Below are 20,719 nucleotides of genomic sequence, written 5' to 3'. Positions count from 1 at the left end.
TTAGTCTATGAGAACAGTCTTAGTTTAACATAATTAGACCTCAGCCATATGATAATGAGTGGCCTGCCCTACCCATAACATCCACAGAGCTTGGCTTTGTTTGTGTCACAGCTGCGATGTGGCTGTGTCACCTCTCTATCGTGCTTCCAATATCCACTGGAAACTATTCAGAAGCAGCTTGTTTTTGAACAGCTATATTTTTTCTCTCTCTCTCTCTCAAGTCAACTGGAAACTTCCCACTGCAAGAAATAATTTACCCCTCTAACTGCTTCCCTCTCAGGTGAAGGTTAGGGTTTGCAGAACCATTTCTTTTGCTCCTCATTTTATTGACTCACCGAAAATCTCTTTGGTATTTTTCAACCTGGCCCCTCGCAGCAGCAAATTCTCTGGACCCAGCGGTCTGACATAAAAGCAAACAAAAAAAACTTAAATACAGAGATATCTGGATATGGTTATACGATTGTGGTACCAACAAGACACAGTAGGACCTTTATAAAAAATTTAATAAAAATACTCAAAACAATCTATGAGGCTCATACATCTTTTGTATATGTAATTAATCATTTTCATTTAGTTACATACTGTTCTCTCTGACATAGCAGCACACTGCTGATTAATTAACTTAAATAACTTAGTCTCTTTTGAATCAATGGTTGGTGATTTTGTAAAATTATCCAGGTCATTTAAAATAGGGACAGAAAACATGTGATGCTCTTCTAAAAGCCTGCAAAGTGCATGAAAAACAAATTTCACAGACACACTTTCATTTTTCACTCGCCACTACTGACCCACTATATTTGGTTGTTGGTGCAATCCAGATGCCTCCCATTACACTAAGTCTTTTAGCAATATTTGGGCTCCTTGTATAATCCTGTTTCATTGTCTTTAGTTCGCCTTGCACAAATATAATCATTAGCCAAACCAGCTGGATAAATCTGATCTCACCTGACTATTTCCTCCCCATGCTGGGTCACCGTAATCCGACCAACAAACCTGGAAAACACCAAAGGCATTTCAGTTGAGTGGAGTGAGAGAGACAGTAACAATGTACACACACACACACACACACACACACACACACACACACACAGACACACACACACACACACACGAAACCAGGCTGCCTTAAGATGATCATGTAAATGCATGAAAATATTGGAAAGGAATTCAATAACCAGGATAATGTAAAGCTTGTATTTATATGCAGCAGGTCAGTAATTATATTTCTCCTCTATAATATGACATATATTAAATGCATTAGATTAATGCCTCTGCAGTCTACACAGGCTCCCTTTTTAGCATTTGGACCAAGGGCACACAGAGAATAAGCTCTGTGGTGAGCAGCTTTTCTTTAACTGGGAGAATACGTCTCAACATTAACAAAAAACCAAATGTTAAGCAAATTAAACTGACAGATTCAGACCTATTAATTTCAGTTTTTGGATCAAATTATTTTGAAAACAAAGATGAATTACGACAAGCACAGACCCTCCCTTTCATCCTGCCACAGCGATACTCTCCCTATCTGGAGTACTTGTCATGCACATGAACACATGTAATAACCTCAGCAAAAAAAATAAAAATCTGGTAAATTTTATACAATCAGGCTCCTCCAGCAGATTTTGAACAAGGTTTATCTTAATGCCTTAACCTGATTAGGTAAAATAGGTTTCTTGTTAACATGATTTTGAAGAAATCAGATTACTGCAGAAAGCCGTCACTAGCTGGGTTAGTTAAGTGCATTTAAACGCAGGGAGCGTAAAGAGAGACACGGAAACCCAGAGCGGGGGAACAGAGAAAACTGCCATCGAAACAAACTGCCTGATCTAAAAATACACTGATCGATCCTAAAGTAGCAAGCTGAGACAGACAAGAGGAAGAAGAGTTGTTGACGAGGTGATGAAGCCATCTCACTCGGGATATATCTACCATGTATTAATCATAGTGGTTTTTAAAATGGGGTCTAGAGACTTCCAGGGGTTCTTCAGAGGATCACAGAAAATGAAATGAGTGAAATTCATTTTTCTATACTTACAAAAGTTATGAAATAAAAAATAAAAACCAAGAATAAAAATAATAAACAACGCAAAAATCTTCCTATATGAGGGTCCATTAGGCAGAATCTTAATGTCTTATGTTCTAATTAGTTGAGCTGGGAGTATCCTTTGTCTCTTGTAAGTGACTTAACACTGGACTTTTCATGTTCTCACCCTGAAGGTTTGTCTACACACAGGTGGAGATTACCTGTACAGGTCAGCTTCCGGTTGTTGACACTCCACCACAGCCTGCAGAGCCTCCAACTGAGACACTGACTGACACACTGCCGTCTCTGCCACAGAGTAGTGGGTCTACAAACATACATACACAACACACAAATACAGTTACATGTTGATGAAAGGGAATCATTGTTTCACATGGAACAAAAGATACTTTTTCGGTTTATAAGGGAGAAATTTTCATACGAAAGACAGTAACAACTCATGAACAAATAGATATACTGTCAGAACAAAAAGCTTTCTATTGATAAAACAACTGGTTTGGTCAGTTGGTGCTGCTCCACAGGAGAGGAAGCTGCACCTCCACTGTCAACATGGTCAATAAAAAGATAGGAGAATGTTAGGTTAGGGTGAATGTGAGGGTAAGACAGACCAATGGATTCCAGGAATGATAACTTTATTTGCATAATATTTGAAGCTAAGAAGATACACGGTATTTGTGTGTCTATCCATCCATTCAAACAGATCCAAAAAGTGGATAATCACTGAAAGTTTTTTGAAACTCAGATGCTGTCTGGGATACAGAACAAAAATGGCCTTGCGTTTAAACAAAGTGGGGGGGCTGCGTGGGGCATGTTGTTTAAAAGGTACAGGTGAGACAATGAAGTACAATCCACGAAGTCCAGTGGGACTTATTAGATGCCAAAACATATCACAGCAGTTTGTAGAACAGTTTGTAACGGTTTGTCTCTGACACGACTTTACAACTCCAGAAATTCACAACAAAATAGTAGAAATCTGTTGTTTCGCATTATAAGTAATGTACCCAGATTGTGCACTTGCATGTATGTGGTTAGACCGCCTCGCCGGATGACATCATACTGCATTGCAGCAAAAGTGGAGCCTTGTTAACTTTTTTTACTTGACAGCCCTGAGTGCTGCCAGATGACCCTGCGTTGTTTTGCCAGAGCCCCACTACAACAATGGACTTGCTCTATTCAAATGAATGAGAGGGCTCCATTTTATCACGCAGGGCTCAAGTCAGTCTGCTAACACATAGATGAGCATACTGTACAGTGCACTACTACTACTACTACTGCAAAATCTGCACTTGTAAAAGAAAGAGGGGAGGAAAGGGATTTCCAAATACAATGCACTGGTGAGATTCGTCAAATGGCCAAGGTTGCATCAATCTATCTAATTGAGCTAATCAGCAATCTTTCCTGGGTATCAATAATTACATTAACTACTCCCTAGCAAAACATCATCCATTTGGGTATATAAAGTATATAAATATATACACACACACATTGGGGAGGGGAGAGGAATTTCTAAATACAAAAATAAGGGGTACAAGAGGTTTTAAACAAAAATTATATAATCATATCCAAGTCTTTTCCTATGTATCAATGCTTCTTTCACTGGTGAGTCCATTCATAAAGCTCCTCAGAGCACAAAGCTACACAACGTAAAAGGTAACCGGTGGGGTTTTTGATTACTGGTAGTGCTATGGAGCAATATTTTTCACGAGTGTTTCTCAACTTTGTTTCAAACGTGCAAAAGGATGCATATGCAAGTGTTTGATGAAAAGCACAAAATGAATGGACTTTTTTTACTGGATGTAACTTTTGTTTGTTTGTTAACACTCCTCGAGGCATCTTTGAGGTGGAGCAGTTGGCTTGTGGAGTTTGCAGGTTTGATTCCCAGGATGTGGACATGCTGATATTGTTTATTCAATTAAATGGTTGAGTGCGCCTTAAACAACACCTTTTGTCTGTTAAATTTTGTCACACCACAAGTCAGACACAACACAGATGATATTCTCACATATGCTCCCAAAGCTAACACACTCCCACACACAGACCTTAAGGTTGGTCTCTCCATCGAGGCTGGCTGTGGTGATGTGACAGGTGCCGTCTGCACGATCTGATGACAGCAACACCAGGTCAGCAGGGAACGTTTCATCTTTAGCCACACGAACAATGTCCCCTACCTGGATGGACAGAGAGAGAACACACACACACACACACACACACACACACACACACACACACACACACACACACACACACACACACACACACACACAGATTGTAAATGTTATTTTATTTATTTGTAATAGTTACATTTGTTAATTGAATTTCTTTTTGTATAGGACCAAAGTGAAAAAAACATTTGGATTGCCAGCCTCATGTTTGGAAATTAACCTTCTTCACCCCTACATTATGCTGTTTGATCTGGTTATAAGATAAATGGTCAGTTTATGAAGTCTTCAGAAGTTCTGTCTTACAGTCAGGTTAGTATTCCCTGCTGTACAAGATGTTCTCCTCTTGCCTAAGACATGAATTCAAACTATGAAACAGGTATTTAAAAACATGTAACCGTATCCTAAAAATTAGTTAGACAATATGCCTGTCTACTAGAAAATCATCTTCTTGGATTTGCATTTTAGCTCTCCCATAAACACTGTAATAGTACAGCATCACCACTTCTTTGTTGGTTGCTAGGTAGCTGCGTAAGATGTTGTCTATGAGTAACAAGTTAGCAGTTTCAACATGTGTTGTGAATGATTTTCTACAAAAGACTCTGAACACAATTAAACACAAAACACCGATAGGGTTAAAGTGAAATATATTGTAAGTTACAATATAGGAGACAAACAAACCTTATCACAAGAAGTCAAAGGAGTCTCTCTCAAAAGAATTATTCTTACAATCATCTTTATAGTGTTTTTTGAGACAAAGAACTTGGTCCCAATTGGTTATCTTTAGTTCAACCAAAACACATCATCAAATAAGATAGAAAACATATATAATGTTCATGCGCTACCCATCCACTGGCCATAAAATGACGCCCAGACACAGCATAGCTTGTTTTAAGGCATAAGCTGACAGGCTGCTCCATAAGTAGGCCCCCCTGGACTCATAAAACATCTGCCTAAGGCCCCTGGGAGAGACCTTGAAACTTCTATAAGAAAGTGAATAAATGATAAACCAACTTTTCCTTCACACGTTGTAACTTCGCGCTGGCAATATTCAACTCTCCAACTTCTAGTGACATCCAACAACTCTGCACACATTTGTGCCTTTGCATTAAATAAAATCATTCACTCCAGGGGACAGCCAGTATCGTGGCTGTGACTGGGTAAACAGTACCAAGAGTTTCAAGCTTGAGAGGTTAATTTACTGTTTGACCAAAAGGACATACGGCATTTAGGTAGCGATGCGTTTGCTCCAGGCACACTAGTTACAGTGTCTCAGACAAGCCTGACCTCAGAGGTTTTGTGTGCACTAGAATGTTGTGAGCTACAGGCATATCCAGGTAACAAAGACACCTCATCGATGAGAGAAGAAGTACTAGCAAGACTTGTACAAGACTAATGCAAATGGGTGTGCTGCGGGTGTGCAAATAGATAAAAAAAAAGGGCCACTATGGTACACCAGCAGTCTTCAGGAAAATCATGGGCTGCAAGGACAAATAATGCCGACTTAGTACAATACAGTCCAATAACATGGACATGAAACAAACAGTGGCATTTGTAAAGACTGTTACTGCAACAAATGCAGACACATTTCTATTGATGACTCAGTATTTGCAATCCTGACACGTGAAACAGTGCTGTTTTCATTGACAACATATATTATCTTTCTACATGGTCTAGTTGTACAGAAACACCAATACCCAGGCGAAGTCAGGCTAATGTTATCTTAAGTTAATTATGGCTATTCGCTATGAGCTATGAAAAGCTATTTTTAGGTACTTTTGAAAAAAAAAAAAAAAGGTACAAGTTTTTCCCATCTTACCCTGATGTTCTTAGATCTTGTTTGGACCAGACTTCCACTGCGAACCACAAAGACTGGAGCCCCATTCACCTCGTTGTCCGCCTTGTGTCTCAGCCAATCCTCATAGCCCTATGAAAACATTCATTCAATAACCCCCCAAATACAGTGGCTGACAGTTGCCAACATCGGAGTGGAATATAGCATTATTGATGAACAGTGTTTATGCAGGCATGCAGGCCCAACTAGTCACTGATCAACTGAAGTGAGTAATAGCTGTTTAAGTTAATACATCATTGTGAACCAAGATTTTTCTCATTTTTGTATATTTAACATGGTGATCGCTTGTTGCAATTTACAGGAGTGGGTCCCATTTATTTTTAATCATTTTGAATTCAACTGAATACTAAACTAAGTTGAAACAAGCTGGATATCACAAGTTGTTGACTACAATTAATCTAACTTCATCATACTGCACGTATGTTAGTTCCCAATTTTCAGCAAAATCAAAGAGGAAGCTTCCATGTTGCGTGTGTTCTCACCTGTTTTATGGCAGTTACTGTGATCACAAAGAAAAGAGGCAGACCGCTGGTGACCGGGGAAGTTGGTGTATCTATCATTAACTGGAAAGACAAATAAAGAGGAGGGGATGCGGAGATGTTAACAAATTGAAAATGTGGTGGAATAAAAAAAAAACTAAAAAAAAACAATTATACCAGAGACTCAGTGACAGTGGGTTTGGCCATTTAGAGAGACGACAAGTAAACTAGAAAGATGACACAGAGTAGCGGTGGGTGGCAGGAAACCCCCACAACTTCCCTGAAGGTTAAATGTCAGTTCAGAACTACACACGCTTGAATACACAGAGAAAAGCAGCACATCTCAGCTTTCCTAACCTTACATGAATCAGCGATAACCCATTTGTTTAGAAGGTTTCACACTCAGTGGTTTAAACATCTTGTACGTAAAACTGAAGTGACACAAAAAATTGCAGTGATACCTTTGTATTCAAATATTTAAATAAAAATTCTACCTTTAAGTACTGTTTTACTTTCATTCATTCATTGATTTAAAAGAATACATTTTCAAAGATTTTTTGGGGGCATTTTTGTCTTTATTGAATAGTTGGTAGTATAGAAAGATAGGAAATGGGGGGGGGGGTAAGACATGCAACAAAAGACCCTGGCTGGATTTGAACTGGAGGCAGTTACATTGCAGTTACTGTATATGGTTATAAAAGCCACTCACACACCTGGGTGGACCTATATTAAACATCTTTTTGCAGACTAGCAAAAACTGCAATTGTTCAGAGAAGCACAGAAAAAGGAAGCACAGTGTTATGTCCTCTTGGTGTGTTTAGTCAATATCCCCTAGATCACATTTTAACATGTTGTTGATTATACACCAAGAGTGTAGTTATTGGCTAGAAGTGCATCTGCTTCCTTGTAGTTGACTTTGAACTCTTTTTTTCAAATTCATATGCTCTAAGCAACTACACAATATACGTTATGACACAAGGACATGGTTGTGTGACTGATGCTGTGCATGTTTTTGTTTTGTAATTTGATTTCATCTTTACCCAAAAAGAAATTAACTCTGCTCCAAACTATGAAGGCAGAGGTGCAAATTAACCCTGTGGAGTTATTTACCACTAGTAGAGCTATGGAGCAATGCTTTTATCGAGTGGGTCCCTGTGTTGTTCGTTCTCAAAAGAAGGTGATAAGGTACACATTCTTGCCAAGGATTTCACACTATTCCACTTATCGACAGGTGGTGGTGACGTGCCGAGAAAACCAGCAATGCTCCAGCAAAGACTGCTGAAAAGTAAGAGTGGATGTAAACAATGCAAGTTTCAAATTATAATTTAAAAAACAAAACAAAAACAAAAAAAACAACGCACTCTACACGTCTGTTAGGCCAAACAATGGATTTAGGTGAATCACACTGATTTTAAACTGAAAGTCTGTTAAAAGAAAACCCATCAGGATACTTTTAAACAAGACACACCACCAAAGACGTATTTGAACATTTTAACAAACCGTAACAACAAACATCACACCTTAACTCTCTGACTCAAGACTTTTCTTTACTTTGTTTGTTAAGGGAACTAGCAGTTCACAACCATTATCTAGGAATCCTTTTCAGGCCACCTTAAAATCGTTAAATTGACCTTCCAAGGAAATGTCATGTTTGTAACGTCAAGATAAGAAGTGGCCCTCCTTCAGTGATTTGAGATTAAGCTGACGTCAGGTTCACTGACAGGTTGAGTGGGTGAGGAGAGAGCCTTTTTAGACAGAGTCAAGTCGATTGCTTTGGCTTCACTACACAGGCCCAGATAAATCAGAAAAAGTCTGAACATTTGAAAGCCAAATCCTACTTCAGTACGGGCTGACTTATGCAAAGTGAAGGCCTAACGCCTAGGGCTGGCTGTAAAATCACACGTATTACTTAATGTGTGGGTGTAATGCGTTAATGCTGAGGCAGACCTGTCTCTCTGCTGGGCCCTAGAAGTTGATGAGTCGCTCACTCATGCTCAAACAGACACACACAGACACACACACACAGACACACGTTAGGGTAGGAAAACTTAAGTCACAGTTGACCCGTCACTATCTCACCCAGGAGAACATGAACCTGCAATAAGGAATAGTGAGTTTTTAGTGCATTTGTGAGTGTTATTACCTGTACAAGGAAGATGATGAGAAAATAGAAGTTGGCTATCCTTCTGAACTGCTCAAACAGATTCTTGGGGACAAAATTCCAAATTGTGTACTGAAAGAGAAAGAAAAAACTACATTTAGGGTTTAGAGAAATAGGACAACCTCTCAGGAAAGGTTTTTTTTTTTAAGTGGGGTATCTGCATATTTCAAAAAGCCATATGTAAGATTTTATATCTTAAATACATTTAAGATTTATATATTAATTAAGTTTTTACAAGCTTCTGAAAGCCAGATGCAATTACATTTGAGAACAAATAAAATACACAGTATATAAACAAATGCATTAGGCATTAAACTAGCCAATTTCTGAATGGCAGTATTCAAGCTATAAACTAGCTCATTGAGAAAACGGATACCATGAATTCGTTTTTAAAAAGGACACTAAGTTTAACACAACAGACACACTATTTTTTGGCACAGTATCACACATATCCTGTCAATACATGCTTGACAAAAATGAGATATCGCACATTGCAACTCTAAATAAAACAAGAGATATAACTGTTTCAGTTAAGAGGAATGTGACATGCTGAAATGATGTAGCATGACCTCAAAGTCACTCAGTTGAGCTGAGTACACGAGCTGAGTTCTTCAGAAGAGCTGCTCGCTTGCTGTTGTGGCTTTTTTAAATTCAGTTTCAATTCATCACTTCCTGTGCAGGATGATCTCAAAAGAATAACCGATGGAAGAAAAAACTGTGGCTGCACTTAACTTTACAATAAATTTGGAGTTTCACCATCTTGTTTTTATGTAATTAAGGTGAAAGTCATCACATTAGGACATTGATCCACCAAGGACGTTGTTGTTGTTTTAACACTAGTCAAGCTGGTGCCAGAAATCAGCTTATGTATGTGACACTCTCTTCTTCAGACACAGGTTTTACCATTGGTCAGAGTCATGCAAAATATCATGACTCATATCTTTAAAAAAAACAAGAAGTGCCTCAAACCACCTAATTCGTAAATAAACAAAAAATAAAAAAACAAACGGTATTTCTATCACACTCTGCACTTGTGGCTAAAGGTGCTAAAGTTCCAACATGGTGCTTTTGTCTGGTTGACACAGAATTTGAGAATGTGATTCTGGCAGTTATGTGATAAATTAAAGCAATGATCTGAAGTTAAAACATTTGATAAAGAATAGAACTTTTACCTCCTTATATAAAAGACAATAAAATTATATCATGTATAGTCAAAGGGGGGGGGGGGCTGCCTCATTCTGACTCACTAACATGAAATCCTGTAGCTATAACACCATGGGGAAGATTCAAGTACTGGCTTAAGTAACTTTTGGTACCTTGGATGAGATGATTCTGTTGTCTGCAAAGCGTTGTGGTATGTAGTGGCCATGCTGGGGGAAACGGTTTGCTACATAAACCGTCCTGGTCTCACTCTGATGAGGGGGGTCAAAGCCCTGAGGGGAGGGAAGATATATGAGAAGGGAGTGAATGTGGAGAGAGAGAGAAAAGGGGGGGGGGGGTGAGAAAGGTGCAAAAAGGAGGGAAAAGGGAGAGAGCAGGTTACTTACAGTACATAACAAGTTTTAGTACATCCCTTATAGTGGATATCACGTCTCACTTATTTTTTCTTTGTAATTTGTCTTGCAAAACACAGCTCTAGCTTACATGAAAGTTATTTTAATAAGCAGGGCAGTACTAGTGCACTTTTGGACAAAATGTTGATAAATGTGTGAATTTGACCTCGTGTACACTAGTGTATAGCTGAAATGTTAAGTCGAATAAGTGATAAGTCAATCCACAGAAAAATCAATCCGCAACTATTGAGATGATCCAGTAATTGTTTGAATAATTTTCAAGTAATAACACCCAAGATTCGCTGTTATTGTCCTTCCTGTCACACCCAACTGCTATATTAACAAAGTTAACACACACAGAGAGAGAGAGAGAGAGAGAGAGAGAGAGAGAGAGAGAGAGAGAGAGAGAGAGAGAGAGAGAGAGAGAATGTATCCAGGCCATATCACTCACTCCCACATTGATTCACCTCTGTCCAGGGACACATGTAAACTATTACTGCCTTTCACACTCTCATGCCCTCCGACTGCTGCTTCTTCTGATTTGCTAAATAAATGCACCACCCCTAACACTAAGACTGAAAAGCAGCACATTTGTTAGCCTATTGCAGTTTTTACATATTGGTATTATTTTATACCTCAACGTGTTTACTTTTTTATGAAGTGAATGCAGTTTTTAAAACCAATGCAGCAATAGCTACAAGGTCTTGTCATTTCCTCTCACTGATATTGTAGGTCTCCTTTACAAAATCCACATAAATAAATCACTTTTTAACTTTCATGGTGCCGTAAGCACTCGATGTAAAACTTTGCACAAACAGTCCCCTTTCTGTCATCCCCTGGCATAAAATCAGTGATCCACCTTTAGGAATAAAAACAATATGTTCAGGATTTTCCATGTCTACTGATCCATTCTTTTCCACTTTGCTCACAGCTTTCAAAAGACGGTCCATGTGATATTTCTCTTTTGTTACTCTACGTTTACGTTCATTTTATAGTCAGATGGTCAGAGCTGTCCCGTGCTCAACACAAAGCTAACCGATGGAAAATAAATAAAACAGTGGCCACAGTAGCATAGTAGCAAAAAATATCTAAATGTATATTTAGATCAATTTCTAACCTCTAAACTTCAAGTCATTAATTCCATAAAGTACGTATGATTAATTTAGCCTGAAAAAAAAAAAAAAAAAAAAAACAATTCCATCTTTTGACTTAATACTCTCACATCCAACAGCACTGATTCCATGTATTCATGGCAAAAAAATTTTGTCTTGCGCTGCTATGACAAAACACGGAGAGATTTTTGTGAGACAAAAATGTAAAGATGAAAGCAAATTCAACTCTATGCATCTGTCCTGTTTGACCACTAAATAGCATGGTTCCTTTTAAACAAGCACAGATATTCTGCATCTGTCCTGTTTGACCACTAAATAGCATGGTTCCTTTTAAACAAGCACAGATATTCTGCAGAAGAGTCGGGGAGAGAACAGAACAGTATGTATGCTTGAACCACACCAACCTCACCAGTGTAATGACCCAGTCAGTCATGGCAAACAGCAGCATTTCTCAACTACATGTGAATTCCTGACCAGGTAAATGCAGCCAACAAAGGAAGTTCTCACAAATTTCAAGTAAATGAATGAACCCTGGTTAAAAACTTCACAGTGTATCCTGCTGTGCTGAACCGTAATAAACAGTAGCCTAAAAATTCCTAAACATTTAGATAAACGTCACGGGTAACTATTTCTGGAAAAGGCTTCTAAAAGCTCCCAGAGTGCAGTTTACTTTTCTTTTTAGCAGTCTTTCAACACAACTCTGAGCTTTATCATTAGAACATTTTAAGAAGAAAGGTCAACTGAGCATGTAAACCATGAAAAATCTTTTAAAGCAACATCCTGCATCAAATTCAATTAGGTTAGCATACAATACTGTATTAGTAGCTTTAAGCTGCCTTTTATAGCCAGAGTTTCTGAGGGTAACAGTAACATGCACAATACTACCACTGTTTGTTAACACTGGCTGCTGAGCAGCTCCCATGAGGCAGTTACATTTAAACAGACATTTAGTAATACAGGATTTTAAATCAACCTAAATGTACCCACAACTGCAGACACTCCTGACAATGCTAGGAAGTGATTTTGTAAACCAGAAATCTCCGTACCTAACAAAGCAAAATCACTGGCATAGTCAATGAGCTGTAGACAGATTACGGTAATTTTATAATTTGGGGCTGATAACAACTTACTTTATACACCTTTACATGATTACTGTAAGGAACATTGATGGTGGTTGGTGGAGAAAATTTTTCATTCCCTTTGTCCGCCCAGCTTTTCAGACGGTCTGAGGAGTCAGCTGTTCTAACTCACTGTTACATCAACCAGCTGTCAGTTAGGTTGCTCAAACATTACTATCTTTGCACACGGTAGCTTGAACCAGATTAACTGCTGGCAGGTTACATACTAAACCGCCCTGTGTAACTGAAAAAATGTGTTGCAAGATTAAGGGAAGCACCTTACCCAACGTGTTTGTAAGAATGCAACTTTAATGTAGTCATTATTGCAGTTCACAGTCCTCACAACAAGAGGAACTAGTGACTTCTACCTCGAACAGTAAATAATAATACAAATGTACAGTGATCTCACACCAGGATTATTTTTTGAATGAGACTGAAGTGTTAAAAGCATTATTTTCCCTGTGCTACAGAGTTTGGTGCTTATCTTGAGGTAACATATACAAAATGACAATAATGGTCCACAATATCTCAGTTGTGTCAAGCAAATGAGTCTTACCTGTATATAATGCCAATTACAGGACAGTTACACATTACACGTAAAAAAAAAAGCCGAGCTGTATTTGACTTTAGGAGGTAAGCAATTTGCTTTTCAATTCATGCCTTGAATGTCTGAGGAAGAAAATAAATTAAATAACCAAAGTAAAAATTTTTAAATTTAAAAACACAGACAAGACAATGAACTGAGCCTTTTGCTGATTCTGAAGGCATGTATCCTATCACTAAACTAAACACAAGACTGATAAATAAATCACTCGTTATATATACAGCCAAAACGGCACTCATTCACTTGATCCAGATCTCTTACTGTATATACAAATCTGCTGCACTACAGCAGCCAACAAGTCTCAATATTAAGACTATATTAAACAAAAATCATTTAACAGTTAATCCAATGCAGGCTGTGACTCTTAGATCTGACTGAGTAAATAATACACATACACGTACTTTATGACTTAAACTTTCAGATGTTCTTGAAAAGCTGGACATATTTGAGGATATGCAATGATGATGAACCATAGACCAAACCTGATGTCCAGATTCAGTTATTTGGGACTGCCTCAAGTAGCAGAAATGAATGAAATCTGCATAGTGCCAAATGTGAAGTCATACTTAGTTGAGGATTAGGTACAATTGGCGCTTATCAGGGGCTCTTAACCTTTTTATTAAGTACACCAATGAGGTGAGTCCAAGCAGCAGCCATTTTTCATTTTTATATCCCCTGTTACATTTATACCAAACACAAAAGAGGAGATGAGTATAACAAGCTGAGCAGAAGAAGAATTTCAAGCTTCCTGACCACTGAGATTGTACAAAGAGGCTGATACTGAATATTAAAAAGATATGACCAAAAGAAAACAAAAGGCCTCAATATTTTTTTTTACTGGCAGTGCTGCAATGAAAATAAAAATAAATACTACTGTCAGTAAACCAACAATTGCAATGAGGCTTTACTTCTAAATCAGACTTTTTATTTTTGTCCCCAGACTGTCATGCCTCCATCAATTTGTAGGCCGACAGGTAATTACTACCTGCATAGAGCCTACAAGTCCCACACTGTCTTGGGGGAAAACACTGCGCCAGAACAATGGCTGGGGGTTAGTCTAGGACGTCACGACCAAGGCAACGCACTGAATTGTATTATATACTAAGAGGCATTCAATCAAATGGGAAGAGCTAATCAGAGATGGAAAGAGGGAGAGATGGAGCTTCATAAAGAGTAACATTAACAACAGAAAGAGGAAGCGAGAGAGCAATAGAGTGCCTGTAGTCAGATGTGGAGGCTGCTGCTATTGACGGATGTATCAAAGTGAGCATTTAATAAACTCTAGTTTCGTTTTTGGTTTTTGTCCCTAATATTACATCATGATCATCACTGCTTTAGTAATGCAGTTGGAAGCAATAACTGTTCAGGAAATTTCATCTCCCTTAGTGCATTGGAGCAATATCCAAACTCCCAAATCAGCCATATAAAGCCTTGCTGCCGAAAACCTTTACATTTCGGAATATGACTTTGGGAAATAAAACTAAAAACACAACACTAATAAAATTATCACTAAAGTTATGAAATGGACGAGGTGAATGTGGTGGTTTCTTGAATTAAAAAAGCTGATCACACTTCTCAAATCTCATGACCATATGAGTTGACTTTTATATCATATGGGCATGGACCACCACATTTCCATGGGAGGATTGCAAATCAATATAAAAACTTAATATGCTTTGGAAATGGTCAGAGGTAATTTAAACAATGCAATTTGTAATACACTAAAAATTTCCAGAACAAGATGTCAAAGGGTTTTCCCAATTGCAACTGTTACTTGTGCTGTAATTACAGTAGGTCTTTTATCATGTAAATGCAGCATAATTAGCATGACGCCACTACTACTGATGGAAAAAGACAGACATTAAAAGCCTTTCACTCTGCCAGATTGGACTCCCCCACCTTCCCCTCCTCCTCTCTCCTTCTTCCTGTGGACCAATGTCACCAGAAAAAAAAAAACTGATAAGCAATGTGTGAGTGAATAAACATCTGCGCATTACCTTCCAGCTGATATCAAGGTCAGACAAATGCCCCCAACAAACTTTTTCATTAAGCCGGTTGTATTGAGATGCATTTTAATTCCATTTTTAATTAACTGGGCAGGTCAATTATATGGGATGGGTCAAATGAACTGAGCCGTCTCTAATTAGGAGGAGGCTAAAATTTCTAAGGACACAAACTCTCTAAAGTGCTCTTTAAAAAAGTGAGGGCCGAAATTAATCTCTAAGAGCAGAAAGAAAACTTTTTAGTACACACTGAGCAAGAGTCGAAGAGTCCAATAAGTGTCATTCATTCATTCATTCATTCATTCACATGGGCATGCCCCCCCCTCACATGCTCACACAGCCCCTCTAAAAGTCACAACACTCATTTATACTGTACGTCAATGCAGGTTCTTATCCAAACTTTGAACTCTACTTTGACAAACAGAAATAACCTCACAAATCCTATCACATAACTATCACACTGTATAACCATTGTGTCATTGCAGCATGACTGAAACACAAATCACTCCCTGTACTGGCAACATTAGTTAAAATCAGACTCAGGCAGGACTCATTTGCCTGGCATGGTCCATTTTCTTTGACGTTTAACTGCTCTCTACTTATGCCTTTGCCTGTCAATGGGTCGCCACGCAGCCATGTTTGTAGGCGAACAACAGGTGATTGCAGCAAATGCAGGATGCCCTCTAGTCATATGTAATCAAAGATCGTTAATGTTAAATTTTAGCCATTGCATACAACACTGGACCGATCCAAAGATGTCATGAAAGTTAACACAAGGGAGTTCACCGTAAGTTATTATGATCGAGATTTGAGGCTACTGTCTAACCAGCTGTTACAGGTAGTTTATTAGATCTCCTGACATGAATAAATAAATAAAACTCCTTCTAAGTTAGAGTAGTGTGCGGTAGCAAACGTTAAGAGTTAACACTAGTTAGATGAAGTAGAGTTAGAAACGCTGTTCGACTTTGCCAAGTTTTACACTGTTAGCCAGCTAGCTAGCGTTAACTTAAAATAACTTGACTCTAAAAGTATCTTTACAACGAGAAACGATTCAGCCGTAGTTACAATAATAGCAAACTTCAAATCAACTCAAATTTAAACTCAAAACTCCGGTCTCAACTAGTTAGGAGAGTTATCCTTGCCAGCTAATTAACGGCAGCTAGCTGGGAAGGTGGCTAACATGTTAACCTACACCTGGCTGTCAAAACAGACAACTATGTTTTAGATACATTGGGAACAGCTAATTGGCTAGGTTAGCTTGGTGAATTTTATCCAAATAAAGTTCATACAGTTTTCCGTGGGTTTTGTATTGCGTGACTGCCGTTGTGGTCTGATGAAGGCTAACGTTATGGGAGAGGTAGGAAGGCAGTCTTACCAGCTGCTGCCGTATCCACCGTAGCATCCTCGCAAAATACGGTCGAAGTAGGGACCACCGTCGCTAGCCCTGCGCTAGCAACTAGCTACTCCAAAAAAAAGGTCCCGAACCATAAATATTTCCCCCAAAAGGCAGCTCTTCTCGGTCGCATTACGCGACACATTCATGCAGTGTAACTGTGCAAAAAAATAAATCCGGTCCTTCCCATTCCGCGGTAATGTCAGACAAATGAGCCCCAGTAAAAGTGACAGACGGCTGGCCACAGAGTCCCAGCGAGCTACGCACCATCTCTGCTCTGCCACGATCAGCTTCCCCCTGCCAGCACACAGCTATGTACAGGGACCGGCTGCTCTCTAGCGGCCTCTCCCCCTGCCTGTCTGCACTCACAAATCATAAGTAGGTGGATAGATTTGCTGAAGAGGTGGAGGCTGTTGAGGCTTGAACTGAAATTGAATATAACTTATTAATTTAAATGCATGGACACCGTCTGTGATTTACGTACAATAAAAGTGTGTAAACTAAGAGTTAGGCTTAAAAAACAAACAAACAAAAAGTCAAATGGGCAAAGTAGGCAAATACTATCAAGGCTCTGTCTTGAAAAGGGTCCTATGTCAAAACCTTCATTAGTTCAGCTGATACTAATTATGTTCATAGTTGAGGCCCAGTAGCTTGTTTTTGCCCTGGGTCTCCCAGCAAGTTAAAACTGGCCACGGCTACAGTAAGGACATCCGAAGAGTGTCAAGGACCATTAAAACCTACAATGTGTAAAAAATCTGAGGATGAGTAATATTTGTGGACCACATCCGACACGAGTACAAGTGGTTTTTAACAGTTTATCAAGTGCTAGATTGCCCTTAACTTACACCACGCCGGCTATAGATGTATATATTGCAGTGGTGCTATTACTTTGTAGATTATTCACTGCGTTGCAAAGTGGTAATACTGTATACACCAAATAGTGATATATCAGGGCTCCGAGTCATATCCAGATTTGGTTCCTAGGCACTTTTTAAACTGGTGAATACTATCTGACATAGAGCCAACAGAGTGGAGACTTAAAGTGGATTTCCTTACTCAAAATGTGTTTTAGATATGTTGAGCCAGACAGAATTTGTTTCTCATCTCCTGGGGCAAGTCCTAAGTGAACATGAGCCGAGAGACTAGTTCCTTTCATATTCATTCGTGGGCCTTTCAATCATGTCTTTGATTGATCACGTAGCCCCTTTTTAGAAAACATACTAATTTAGAGCTAGACATAAAATGGTGCTCCTACGAAGGAAGTCTTTTAGATGGATAAAGCATGCATTTTATTACTTTCCTCTGAATCTCTCAGCAATGCTCTCCAGTCCTCCAGTTCATCCAGGATTTCTCTTGTGAGTCATCTCACATAAAGTGAGGTCATCCGAGTATTTGTGGCCCTCTCCCGGTGATTAACTAATTCTTCTTCCTTCCCTCCGTGGGGACTTGGTCGCAGTACATCCCAATCAGTCCATAATGTATAGACAACAAATGAGGATGAGAAAATGCTCATCCATTTGAAAATCCAGGTATCTGAAAGGTTTGGCTGTGCTGTGCAGTTTCTAAATCGATTCAATATGCCAAATATGACTGAAGTGATGTTCCCATCAATGGCAAGAGAAGCAAATGGTAAATGATAATCATCCTTTGTAATCAATGTTTTCCAGCAGTTATATTTAGAGCAGAAGAGCTGCAGCTGCCCGGCATTTTTTTTGCACTCTTTCTGGTGTCCCGAATGAAAAAGTGAAACATACAAATGTATTTGCATGTTTTTGCAGCGTTCCCAATACCCTCACATTTGCTCCTTAAGGTGCTAGTGTGACTCAACTCTCTACCCCACAAAGCCCCCTCCTTCTGGCCTCTCCATCACGAAGGCCTTTTTAAAGACCAGAAAAAACAGCAAAACTAAGCCAAGTGCCACCAACATGCATTTATTTCCAGGATTAAGACAGTTTTAGGCCACTCTGTGAGTCAGCAGAGTAAGGCACTGACTGTGCCACAGTGCTTGGAACGTCTTGGGTTCAAGGCCCACTCATCTATCACATACAATTGCCAGTGTCACGTGCCCTGTTGTGTTTTTTTTCTGCCGTGTATCTAGTAAAAGCAGAAATGTAAAAAAATGTCAAAAGAGAGACAGCTTTACTCTGCAAATCCCGTGGCTAATCCGCTATCTGTCTGTGTTTGCATGTTAGCCCAGAGCCCAGCGGTTCTACCCATGTGACTGACACGATATAATCTCGAGGTTAAACTGACTTACATAACACCACTGCAGCAGCAACATCTGGGAGCTCCCAAACTCACAGCTGGAACGGAAGGACATGCTTGTTGTTGGTGTTAAGATAAAACCTTACATCTCTAAATGTCAACTCTTTCAGGCACTCAGAAAGCAGCGATGTTTTGTTTGAACCAGCCTAAGCCTCTCCTATACATGTTGTGCTGGTAGAGAAAAACCATCAACCTAATCCCTCTGTTTGGATTTTAATATAAAACACTCAACAGAACCTCTCCCCATGTTTATGTCTTTAAATCACGTGATACACTTGAGGCTTCATGAATCATAAGTCAGATCCCAGCTTTGTTTTGAATTTACCTTCAGTTATATTGCAATCTAACAAGTGCCTGCCATATCAAGTGCTATAGGCTAACAGGTTTAAATTATCTACCACACTGCATGGTTTAGGGTAGAATTCATCCTGCATGTGTGGCCTATGGACTACACATTATTAGTAGTTTTTCATGTGGTATATAAAATATTTCACATTGTGACTGGGTGATACTGACAAAATGAGATATTACATTATTTTTGTCCAAATACTTATGGGATATGAATTGGTATAATGCAACTAATTGCTACGTGTGCTTTTAGAACATGCAGCAGCATAGCCTGCAGGACTTGCTGTACAGTGGTGGAAGAAGTACTCAGATTCTAAAGTAGCATGACCATAGTGTAGAAATATTATCTTAACTCAAAATTTTACCCAAGTAAAAGTAGGTAAGTAGTAAGTATAAAAAGTATTAAAAAAAATAAAAAGTATAAAAAGCAAAAGTACTCATTATGGAGGATACATATTGTTATATTTTAATATATTATACAATTGTATTATTATTACTGATAGATTAACATGCAAGTAGTTCTTTAATATAATATCATTGACCTTTGAAATGCAGTGGAATTCAAGTACAAAATAAATGAAGTTGTTCAAGTATAGTACAAGAACCTTAAAATTCTATTTAAGTACTTGAGTAAATCAGTGAGTTTGTTTCCACCGCTGTTTGTGGATGTGATGATCAAACAGGTGGAGACATTCAATTTGATTTTAATTGATCTATAACAATCAAGTAAGTTCAAAAATATGTGTCATGTAACTGTAAGGAAGTCTTTAAGAAAACCAGCGAGTTTTGCCATATATATCAATATTGTGCCAAAGATCCAGACAATATCTAGGCTCATATGTATTTGCATAGCAAACTTTCAAACCTGCATATAATGTACAAGTTTTGGTGTAAGAGTAGTAATGACTGACAAGATATTATTATTGACTGATTATTAAATGTAGGTCAACAATCTTACACACTTGTAAAAGAAGAGGAAACTACAGTCCTCTGATGTTATTTTGAAATATGGCTGTCAATTTCTGTTTTTAAAAAGAAAAAATCAACATTAGTCCTGATCTCAAATCGATAAAATCCACAAGCTTATAGCTCACGTGGGTTTATAGATCAGGCAAGTGTTGCCTCTTCACACACCTAAATGATGCCCGTCAGAGTTTGTCTCCTTTTTATAGATTTTGGCATACAATCAGAGGCAAACAGAGGCTGTTTTGGAAAGAAAATCTAAAACACGATTTTCTTTCTCTCCTCTCCTCTTCTCTTCTGGTCAGTGTCTCAGTATTGGACTGAGTTAATCCATCAGGCCTGTTTAACCATGCTGTGGCTGATCCTCTTGGTAAATACACCAGCGCTAAGTGGCTTTCAATCATTAGCACCAAGTATCCCTAATAGTACTAATAGGCTTAAGACAAGTTTTCCCTCTCCCTGCGTAGACCCCCTCTCTCTGTGTAACGGGTGCTTGCTCAGACTTCGGCTTCCACTATGTGTGTATATTAGTGTCCGTCTTCTTGCATTACCATGAATATCTGTGAGGACCAGGACTCCAGGGAGTCTGGCTGAAACGGTCTTTCTACCACTTAGGGAAAGTGGAGAGTAAATGGATTGGCTTTTAAACTGAATGGCTGAATCAA

At 38.7% G+C, this 20,719-nt stretch overlaps 1 protein-coding gene across 2 annotated transcripts in view; it reads right to left on the bottom strand.

The window, feature by feature from the left end:
* atp11b (ATPase phospholipid transporting 11B (putative)) overlaps positions 1 to 17,058 on the bottom strand; it is a 53,536-nt gene extending 36,478 nt beyond the window's left edge. Inside the window, exons 1-9 of one of the 2 annotated variants that reach the window (XM_040129201.1) lie at positions 16,461 to 17,058; positions 10,012 to 10,128; positions 8,678 to 8,767; positions 6,538 to 6,618; positions 6,020 to 6,127; positions 4,081 to 4,209; positions 2,245 to 2,348; positions 946 to 993; positions 336 to 400 (exon numbers count right to left, since the gene is read on the bottom strand). In XM_040129201.1, coding sequence (XP_039985135.1) covers positions 336 to 400; positions 946 to 993; positions 2,245 to 2,348; positions 4,081 to 4,209; positions 6,020 to 6,127; positions 6,538 to 6,618; positions 8,678 to 8,767; positions 10,012 to 10,128; positions 16,461 to 16,487 — 769 coding nt within the window. In that variant the 5' untranslated portion in view covers positions 16,488 to 17,058. The remainder of the gene's footprint in view (positions 1 to 335; positions 401 to 945; positions 994 to 2,244; positions 2,349 to 4,080; positions 4,210 to 6,019; positions 6,128 to 6,537; positions 6,619 to 8,677; positions 8,768 to 10,011; positions 10,129 to 16,460) is intronic. The other variant, XM_040129203.1, reaches the window with a different exon arrangement.
* Positions 17,059 to 20,719: the final 3,661 nt, after the last annotated feature.

This window comes from Xiphias gladius, chromosome 6, assembly GCF_016859285.1.
Source record: "Xiphias gladius isolate SHS-SW01 ecotype Sanya breed wild chromosome 6, ASM1685928v1, whole genome shotgun sequence".
Taxonomy (NCBI): Eukaryota; Metazoa; Chordata; class Actinopteri; order Istiophoriformes; family Xiphiidae; genus Xiphias; species Xiphias gladius.
This window is presented reverse-complemented; position numbering and strand designations above follow the sequence as displayed.